The 10,432-nt window shown below is 45.7% G+C and overlaps 1 protein-coding gene across 1 annotated transcript; it reads right to left on the bottom strand.

The window, feature by feature from the left end:
* Window positions 1–1,124: 1,124 nt before the first annotated feature.
* Window positions 1,125–5,499, bottom strand: BAMBI (BMP and activin membrane bound inhibitor). Its single transcript, XM_067291842.1, has 3 exons — window positions 5,352–5,499; window positions 2,370–2,657; window positions 1,125–1,924 (listed from the first exon to the last, which is right to left on the bottom strand). Exons 1-3 carry the CDS (start codon window positions 5,425–5,427, stop codon window positions 1,506–1,508), a joined length of 783 nt encoding a protein of 260 aa, XP_067147943.1. The 5' UTR covers window positions 5,428–5,499; the 3' UTR covers window positions 1,125–1,505.
* Window positions 5,500–10,432: the final 4,933 nt, after the last annotated feature.

The raw sequence follows: 10,432 nt of genomic DNA, 5'->3' as shown, positions 1-10,432 counted from the left end.
GCCCCGAGACTTGCAGATCAATTCATATAACTGGAGCATTGCTCCAAAGTTTTTGTATCTCTAATTACGCCATCCCCTTCCTCACTAATGGCAAGAATGGGGGCTCACTTTTCTACTAGAGCAGAAGGAGTTGGAAGCATTTCTGAAGTGATTTAAACTCAGATTAATATTAGACTCTTGCCTATTTTTCAACTCCAGCAGCAGCATTTTGAATCTTTTTAACCATGATGTTGGTCTGCCTTTTAAGCAAGTCTGCTTTAATTACTACAAGAAAGTCTAACAGAGCAAGAAAAATAAATACTATAAACCTTTTGGATGCTTCAGGGGTTTTGTTTGTTTTTAGCAGCGAGGCATCGAACAAATGAAGTGATCAAGTGAAGCCAAATAGCTGAAGGAGGATAAAGAACAACGAAATGCACAGATGGAGGCTGGGAAGAAAAGCCACCTATGCAAGAATAGCACAAAGGAGGAGCCAGAGATTAAAGCGAGAACGTTGTTGACTCTTCAGTCTAACAGTCCCACACAAAAGTAGCAGCATGTAATACCGAGTTATGCTATAAAAGAGCAAGGCAGTTGTTTTCCATTTTGCCCAGAGGGGTTATGAGCAAAAGTAATATACACAGCAGAGTTGCCTTCAGGTTTTTTTGGATTCCTCCCATCCCCCAAATAAAGCTGAGAGTAAAAGGTTCAGAAGAAAAAAAAAAAAAAAATTACAGAAAATAAGAATTGTGACAAAAGTGAGGAAAACCAGCTATGAAGAATTGGGAGACATTTTCTGACATGTTGGTTTGCACAGAGAGAAGAAGCACTTCTTCATAAACAGAGACAGGAAGAAACAGGTATCAGGCATAACCTGAATTAATTCTTAGGCAGCTAAGAGGAAAATGGCACAAACAAGAATTAAGGACATAGCTTCACTGCTACTTCAAATATTAAACAATAAAGCTGCCACCCTCCTTCAGGAATAACCACATAGCTTCCCGCATTGAGTAGGAAAATAGGCTGTGTTTTCAGAATTTAAACACTATGCATTGGCTTTAATAACAGTACTGCCTTGATCTGTCCCCCATGCCTCCACCCCCCAAAAGAACAATTACTTTCTAAAACAAAAAGCCACAAACAAGTTTCAGACAAAATATATATATTTAAAAAAATCTTTACAATAAGTCAGGAAACATAGGAGCTTGCATACAGTTTATTATAATAACTCAATTCTCAGCTCCCTACAGTTCAGATAACCCTGGTGACAGTGTTTACAACTTCTAATTTTTGCTTTCATAACTTTAAAGCAAACAATACATTTGAGTGTATTTTACTCTGTGCAAATAAGACAACTTTTGGAATCCTTCAGAAGAAATATCCAAGATTCTGTTTGCCGAGGTCCTTTGTTTCTCAAAGATGATTTATGAGAGTTTGTTTTTCAGATAAAGTGCTCCTGTCCAGCAGAACTCAAAGGCCTTCAAGAGTTCAGAGAGTATGTTTAGCCCAGATTAAAAAATAATTGGTCATACAAATTCCAGCTTCCCATGTCCACTGTACATTCCCCAGTGGACTAACGAAAGAATTTTATCATTGCTGAGGTCCGAATGTCTCATTTTGTCACAGGTCATGCAGCAGTTCTCGTGACCAGTTACAGGCACCATGCATTCCAAGTCTAATTTTGCCACCTGCCCTTTTCTCGAATGATGTCCATGAAAACTGTAGTGCAAACGGGAGAGCATTTGCTGTCGTTGATCTTGCAGCCTCTTATTTTCACTCCTGAGCATCCGCAAGGCCAGCATGATAAGGAGCACCAAGATTAGCCCACCAGCTATAGGAACAGCAATTACAGCTGCCCTGAACCACAGTTCTTTTGAAGAGGTCAATTCCTGCACCTTGGTGATGAGATTCCTGCTGTTGTCATGTTGATATCTGCTCCCTTGTCCTGCAAAGGGAGAAAAGATGCGAAGCTTATTTCAGTTTCAACAACTGGCTTATATTTAAACAACCTCTTAAACCCCACACTGACAAGTTTAAGGAGCCACAGCTACATGCTCTGTAATTTATACAGAAATTTCTCCTATAAATGGAAAAACAAGATTCTAAGGGTGTTTATGATATGGAATTTATTACCCCACTAGCTGATCTGACTGGGAATGCCACTGCCACTGTTTCTTAAAAGCAATGTCAAGCAGGCAAGACAGACCTCTCTTACTAATGCAGACATAAAAGCTACTCAACTGAGATGCTTCCCTCCATCCAGCCACACGCTCCTCCTGCTAGTGTCTCTAGTTACATTAACAACAAAATCAATAGCAGACATACAAGGTCTTGATTATCACAAGCCTATAGCCTAGAACAGAGATTTCACTGCAGCTGCCTGGCCCTACCTGAAGTCTCGCCCTTGGGAGGGGACAGAACATCATGCAGTCCCCTGTAATTGCACATGTCTTCATGGCAGCACTCCAACGTGGACATGGTGGTGCCCGAGTGGTTTCGTGCCTGCTTCACTTGGCAGATATCAGCTGTGCTTGCAATAGAGTCCAAGCAGCCGTGCGTAAGTGGGGAATGCGTATTCTGGGGATTGAGCAGTCTGGAGAAGCAGGCGCTGAGCTCGGATTTACACATATAGCCAGTTGCAACACAGTGTGCAGCATCACAGTAGCATCTGATTTCACCTAAAAAAACAAAATTGTGCAAGAAAGGTAAGAATTTGGTCCTTTAAAGTCACCTCACTAGCTACTCCTCTCATTAGCTGCAAGCATTACAAAAGTAATCAAATTTAACAGCACCAATTTTTGGGTACTCCTCTAGACTGTAAATCCATGAGGGCAGGGACTGTTTCCTTTCCATCACTGTACAGTGCCTACCTCGTTGTAACCTTAATCCCAGCAAATGCCTTGGGGCACTTGTTATAATTACTAGTACTATGGTCCTTTCAATTAAAACAAGAACATTTCACTAAGCCAGGGATGGGGGGGACGCAGGAAGGTCACCGTGGCATTTTTTTCCAGTCTAAAGAACTAACAAGACTGTTTTATAGCTACTTCCACTCACTGTCAGCAGTTAAACCACATTTAAAATGAAATCTCACTTTTTTTTTTTTTTTTTTTTTTTAAGAAATACATACCTTCAATCCTATAGGAAGGTCACATCTATGTTTTAAATTATTACTATAGGAATAGCATTCTATTTTTATAAAGATAACCTTGCACACTTTTTCTTTTTAAACTGGGCAGAAACACACAACAAAAATTCTAGTTTTTTTTTTTTTAATTTCACACAAATATTTAATCGAAACTGCTGAATTGTTTATTACCTCTCACTACTGTGCCAAGATTTAAGAGGTTTAACTAACACCTTATAAAGTTATTACCTAGAACCATTACCATCTAAAATCTCCCTGTCAGGAAGGTTTTTACTGTGTGAAACTAGGCAACTATTTGTAATTTCTCCAGAAAGAGAAAAATTTTTAAGCAGCCCTTCACGCAAAAAGGCTTTTTAGAGAGTATCGTAAAACAAACTGTGCAGTTTATAATTAATTTGTTTGCCAAAGCTAATGTCTTCTGACCCAAATGTAAAGTCACTAAATGGGGTGAAATTGTGAGTATAAAAGTTGTTCTCCCCTCCGCCACCAATTCTGCATGCAATCCAACATGCGGTCAAAAGGGGAAACACTTAGACTGAAAATCCTCTACCGGCTGTATGAAAAATCTCTCAGGAAACCTCAAAAATTTCTGAAGGAAGCGATAAAAAAGTTTCCTTCATAAAACTCTTCATTTTGTGCTCTCCAAACTGCTCTGGTATGAATTATACACGTCCTGCGCTGTAGGGGAAGCTTACTCTTTCTAGGCAAGTTGAAACTCAAACATACATCAGTTCGAGGATTAAGAGGAAGTCAGATTTTGGAGCCATCATTAGAAGAGTGGACTTAAACTACTTTAATGTACTCGGTGTACTCGACATCACAGTAGCACCGAGGCTTTAAAAGTCGATTGAATTGTCAGATCTCTTCCTTTTTTACAGCTTGCACTCCAAAATGAATCCATCAGATTCCCTGTAGCCACCCCATTTTATGGCGCTCCCCCCCCCACGCACACACATGCCTAAAAGGTATTCTGAAAGATGTGAAAAACCACCTCAATCAAGTCCGCTCGCACTCTTCAGCCTGCTTTCCCCAAAACGCTGCTGCAGGCTCCGGGCCTTGAAGTTCCCGCTGCTCTTTAATAACTGCTTAATAGAAGCCAAATGATGGAGTGTCTCACTGTCTCCTGTCTGCACTAATTCCCTTGGGCTTTTAGACCAAGGAACCTAATTTTGCTGGGATTCACACACGTTCCCATCCAGCATGCTATGAAAAAGCCTCTTCCTATTGGGGTTATGCTCAATCATTTTCTGAGCATTCTGCTTTAGGTCTCCCCCCTGCACCCTCTAAAAAAGCATACAGTGTGACAACAACAACAATTGCAAGTAGGAAATAAGATGCAGAGGAGGAACACCATCACAGTTGACAGTTTCTTCATGAACCAAAGCAGAGCACAGGAGAGAAGTGAAGCGCTATGCATGCTTCTTTTTTAACTGGTTATACAAGCCTGCTTAAAATTCTACATTTTATTAACCTAAGACAATCTTATAAACAAAAGCTGACAGGCCAGTCATCGGGTTATTGCAACTGATTTTTAATTAAAACCACATTTTTGGTGGAACAGAGTGGACTTTGTATTACTGTATTAAAACTGTATTTCTGTCAATTCATAAAGTTTCTTCCTGTGCTATGCAAAAGGCCAGAAAGGGTATTTAGTATTTTGAAACAGTGAACAATGCCCTTCTGTTCCCTCCTCTTTCTTGTTACTGTACGTAGCTATTAAAGAAAAATGTCTGCTTTTAGTCAAGATGGCTACAGGAGAGACTGCAGGCTTCTCTTAAAGCTTTTGAAGTCAACAGCAGCCAGAAGTCTGTGATCCCCTAATTATATCATTATCAGCACATAGTTTCAGTATCTGCGACTTCACATCACTCAGTCGCTCCCCGCTCACCCGCTTTGATGGGGCCAGAAGGCTCCTCTCCGCACGCTGCGAGGGCTCTTACTGAGGGCTAATTACACCCTGCCTTCCAAAACAAATAAATACCGCAGCACATCGCCGCCGCGGTGCCTCTTCCTTCAGCCCCCTCCGCGGAGCTCGGCGGTCGGGGGAGCCGCGGCCGCCCCGAGGCGCTGCGCGCCCGCGGCCGGAGCCGACGGCAGCGCCGACGGCAGCGCCGCCCGCGAACAAAGGGCCGCGCGAGGGCTCCAAGGCGGCGCGCGCGCGCCCGCCCGCCCGCCCGGCCCCGCCGCCCGCAGCGCCCGCCCGGCGCCGGCCCGCGGCCCTCACCTCGGGTCAGCAGCACGGCCATGGCGCACAGCTCCAGTTGCAGCCAGACGAAGATGTAGCTGGAGTGGCGATCCATTTACCCGCCCGCCGCAGCCCAGCCCCGCCGCAGCCCCCAGCGGCCGCTCGCCCGCGGGCAGCGCCGTCCCGCGGCCACCGCCGCGCGGGCCGGTGGCGGCTCCCCGCGCCGCGCCGCGGCAGCCCCAGCAGCCCCGGCAGGCGCGCGGCGGCGGCGGGACGGTGCGGCCCGGCGGGCGCTGCCTCACTGGCCGGCGGCGGCGCCGCCCGCCCTGTAAATACGGCGGGCGCCGGGCGCGGGCCGGGCCGCCCCGCGCCGCCCCATTGGCTGCGCCGCGGCGCCGCTCGGGGGCGGGCGGGGCCCGGCGGGGCGGCGCGGCGCGGAGCGGAGCGGGCTGCCCCCAGCCCCGGCCGCTGCCCGGGGCTTGTCAGCGCTGCCCCCCCGCGGCGGCGGCGGCGGCGGCGGCGCGCCCGGACCCCGCGCTGCCGCCGGAGCCCCGCGCTGCCGCCGGCCGGCCGCGGCCCTGCGGGGCCAGGGCTCGCCCCCTGCGCTGAAAGCTCCCGCCTGGTAAATTAACTTCAGGGCTCTCCGGAGACGGGAGGGTGAAGCCCCTGGCGCTTGCTCAGAATGATCCCATTACGGAGGCAGCGACGCTCTCTGAGTTTCATAAGCAAATATAATGGCTCTGACTGAAAGTTTGGGGGTGACGTCTTTAATGAATAAACAACAGGCTAAAACCCTTTCTTCATGATGAAAGGCAAAGTGAAACTAGGCTAAACCCTGCATTTCCATGCTCACTACCCTGTGCTCATCGCCCTGGGCACGTAATTACAGCTAGCCCTTTCCCTTTCCCTTCTTTTCTACCGTGACACTCACGGCTATACGAGGATGCAGAGGTGTTGCAACATGACAGATGCCAGAAGTTTCATTAGAGCAGCTTCTTACAAGGTTATGAAAAAAACGCGTTTGTGCTGGATGCTCCCAGGAGCTAAAAGCCATGCTGCAACTCCGCTGAATGGCAGGTGCTGCGGGGGTCCCTGCCACAGCAGCAGCGGGTCCCTGCGCCGGCCTGGGGCCTCCTGTGCTGCCCCCCAAAAATCGGAGAGGCCGCGGGGGCTGCACGGTCTGGGACAGCTTGGGTCCTGCTCCTGCCCATCTGTTGCGGGACTGCTACGCTTACCCCACGTGCACAGAGCAACAGCAGGCCTGCGGGTCGGAGCACTTAGCAAGCATACCCTACAGTGACGCTGCTTTCCTTTTAACCTTTCCTTTCAAAAACAGCTGTTGGAAATGGAAGTAAGAGGTGATATTCCATCATCAGACTGACACAGCCAGAAAAAGCTCCTATAGGTCATATTTAGCTTGGACAGTTTTCCTTCGTATATTGCTCCTGAAAACAATATGCCCCATAGTTAAAATTTCTTTGCTAACTTAGTTTTCTACTTTCTGCTCTCATTACACATTGTAAGACTTGATTTCTACAGTATTTGCACACCAACTGTTTCCATTTATGGGCAAAATACTTTAAATATTTGGGTCTGCCACTAGTATTAAATCTGCTGGACAATGTGTAGATAATAAGTTAATAGCAAGAATTATTTTAGAATTTTAATTTGGAATGTTTTGTCAGTCTTTAAAGATGTTTTCAGTTCAGGATATAATACCTTGTGGCAGAGACATTCCTCCCCTGAAAGGGAAAGAAGGAAATATGAAATCTGAGATTGAGATAACTCCAGTTTACTTTGGCAGAGGGGAACAGGCTGGATCGAGAGCTAATTAGTGCTGATGCCATCACACAGTCTAATGGTTTTACTGCAAGTCTTGCAATTTACATATGTATAAAGATAGATACACATGTACTGCACCGCAGTCTTTACACTTACGCTATACATATTTGCGCTCTACTACAAAGTAATTTTCTAATTCTTGTTTCTGTTTAGAAATTACAAAAACCCTGAAGTCAGCCAAGCCATATCACCCACTCTGGCACTGGCTATCAGACATTCATTTGCAAACATAAGAAAATATGATTCCTTATAATTTATAATCATTATAAGAACACGTGTAATTCTGCAGGTACCTTTTCTTCTGTTCTTACCACTAGTGACAAGTGCATTTAGCAGGTCTCATTTGTTACATGTGATGCCAACAGACTGGAAATGGATTTATTCGTGGAGCCACATTATTGCACTAAGTAATATGAGAGACTCCCTGAATGTTATAAACATCCTGTCCAAGGGAACGTGTACAGACTAACTAGAAGGCAATGTGCTTGAAATCAGTTTTGAGCAGCCAATTCCATTGACAGCTGTCATGTTTGAATTGTGATCTAGTATTTACCGTAAAAATTTGCTAAAATCTTGGTGCTCCAGACATGCCTGAAATGCCACAACTGGAAAAGGGATGGTAGGGATTATTCCCCAACTTTAGCTTCTGTCAGAGCAATTAACTTAAACTCGCTTTTGGGAATCTGAGGGGCAAGCCAGGATGCCAGGAGGGTTCAACTGCTTTACCATGTATCCTCACTCACTTCAACTCACTGGTTTTCCACATAGGGAGCTGCGCAAGGATTGTGTGGGGTCCTCTGACAGACCATAACATAAACAAAATAATTCAGCTTTTGCAGCACTAATTTGCTTTTGTTTTAGAAGCAAGAACAAATAGGGCCAGATCAGCCTGTAAAAAAGGGAACAGGAGACAGACGCAGCACAAAGCAGTAACAACATGTTCTGCAACCGGCAGGAATGTGGGATAATAGCTACAAGGAACCTACGAGGGAAGCGTCAGAAGCCCGAGGCTGCGTGACACATCTCCAGCAGCCATGAGAGAGCAGCCTGGAGCCTTCACTTGTGATGGCTGCACCATCCCGCAGAGCACAGGGCTGCTCTCCCCACCAGCACGCTCAGACAGCAAAGGCATCCAGAAGAAGTACGGGTAGAGGACCTGGACGGTTACAAAATCAGTCCCAGCACACCCCAGAGAAGGGGGCTGCCTTGGGAGGCGTCTCGCAGGAGGACGTTGCCTTCTGCATCAGCGCAACACTGTGTCACACACACAAAGCAGTTGAAAAGACAAAATTCCCAATGAAAAGAAGAGGTCCGTTCAAGAGGCACTGCAGGCCACCCAAATACCTTTTTGGTTCTTTCAATATTTCTTTTCAATATTTGCAGGGCCAAGTTTCTGCCAGGGACATGAGCACTTCTTAAAGACCAGTTTAGATAAGCATCCAAGGTCCTAAGTTATTCCAAATCTGGACTTCTCCTATCAGGCAAGCACCTGCTCAGCACAGAGCCAGCTTTGCCCCCCACTTTTGCAATCACATTGCAGAAGAGGCCCACTCCCACAACAGGAGTATACAAGCAGTCCAGCACTGGAAGAGTCTCCCTCCCATCTTCAGCTGGTGAAATCCCTCCCATGAAATACCAGCCCACATCCATCATCTTCTCTGGAAGCTCCATTTGTTGCAAGACCCAACACCAGCATGAGAGAGTGACTGGCATGAGGGGTTTAGGTTTTTCCTAGCTCTAGGAGAAAAATAAAACAAGCCAAGACAGAGGTGGAGCCAGCAGTGCTTTCACAGTACATTTTTTTGAACAAGAAAAAGGTTCCCAAGACTTCCATAAAAATCAGCCTCCCTTCTTTGTATTGCTTCTTGCATATATTCCCTTTCTCCTTTTAACATGAATCAGCATCAGCACCTCTGCCTGCTGCTGCTCCCTACCATGTATTTGCCACCAGAATCAATGTGCCTGCAAAACAGACTAAATTAAGCTGAAACCTCAGCCTGCAGGTGCCCCCAGTTTAAGGAACTACCCCTAGAAAAGTGCTTTGCAGTAAAGAATAATTCTTTATCTGGCAGCTTTGAACATTATTATGAATTCTTTATCCTTCTTTAAACTTGCCTGGCATGCTGGCAACTCGCCACCACTTCCCCCAAATGTTTGGATGTAACCCTTCAGCCTACCTCTATCAAAACCCAATTGTGTTAACACAATATTCTCCACCTATTTGAACCCTTCCACCACGACCACCCTGAAAAAAAAAAAAAAAAAAAAAAAAAGAAATAGATAACATTTGCAGTTCAAAAACCCATTCTGCATTCCTGTCCAGTCCCTGCATCACAGCAGCTCTGTCCTGGGGAAACCTGCATTCCTGAGGGAGCACGGGATTTGTAAATTTACGCATTTGCATGTGCACTCTAACATTTGCCAGTATTGCCACATAACACGCTGATTTCACCAGCAAAGAAGGATTACTACTACATTTAAGTCATTAAAATTGGTGTCAAAAGCACTGTTAACACACCATATCCATTCTTTTTTTGTACCTTGCAACTGTGATTTGGCTGGATTTGTCATTTGGAAAGGATAGGAAGTAAAAAGCATAGAGACTGCTTAAAGCTTCATTGGAACAACCTTAATCAGAGTAGTATTTTTTAACTGTTCGACACTAACAGATAAACATATTCTTTTCCCAGTTATTTTCCCACCATTTTAGATATGATACACACAGACTAATTCCACCAAATTGCTTTTATCTATGATAATTGTTGCCTTTAAAGGAAAAAATATATACAAGGTTAAAGTTAACATAGCTATGCTCAGCATAAACTCTAGGGGACAAGGAACATAATGCGTCTCCATGAAATTTCTTTATAATCCTATTTCTGGGGCTGGCCAGGGATTTTCTGAATCAAGTAGCCATTTCGGGAGCGAAGACTGGGCAGAGCCCAAAGCCTGGCTCCTCCACCAACCGCTCCCCCGGCGACAGACAGGCTGCCAAGCAGGTTCCCACAGGTTAATAACTCCCAGGTAGTTTTATCCCCTGCATAACTCGGGCAGTTCAAAGGGACGGATGGAGGCCTGCTCACTACGTGCCTGCTCACTCTCAGCAGCAATTAGCATGTCCCAAGTGAAACTCAGCTACCTGCAAACTGGGGGGGCTGATTTCCAGAGATGCTCAGTGTTACCTGCTCATATAAAATAAATAGGAAACAAGGCTAGTGCATGCTTCATAAGAACCAGCTCTCCGTGCCCAGGGGATGTATCTTCCAAGTGGCACCAAT

The sequence above is a fragment of the Apteryx mantelli genome, chromosome 2, assembly GCF_036417845.1.
Source record: "Apteryx mantelli isolate bAptMan1 chromosome 2, bAptMan1.hap1, whole genome shotgun sequence".
Classification (NCBI taxonomy): domain Eukaryota; kingdom Metazoa; phylum Chordata; class Aves; order Apterygiformes; family Apterygidae; genus Apteryx; species Apteryx mantelli.
This window is presented reverse-complemented; position numbering and strand designations above follow the sequence as displayed.

What these genes read in the sequence shown, in the direction of transcription:
- BAMBI (XM_067291842.1), bottom strand. Translation starts at nt 5,427, where the DNA reads ATGGATCGCCACTCCAGCTACATCTTCGTCTGGCTGCAACTGGAGCTG. An exon ending in GGCCGTGCTGCTGACCCGAG is followed by an intron (nt 2,658 to 5,351) that starts GTGAGGGCCGCG and finishes TTGTTTTTTTAG; the next exon opens with GTGAAATCAGATGCTACTGT. An exon ending in TCCCAAGGGCGAGACTTCAG is followed by an intron (nt 1,925 to 2,369) that starts GTAGGGCCAGGC and finishes CTCCCTTTGCAG; the next exon opens with GACAAGGGAGCAGATATCAA.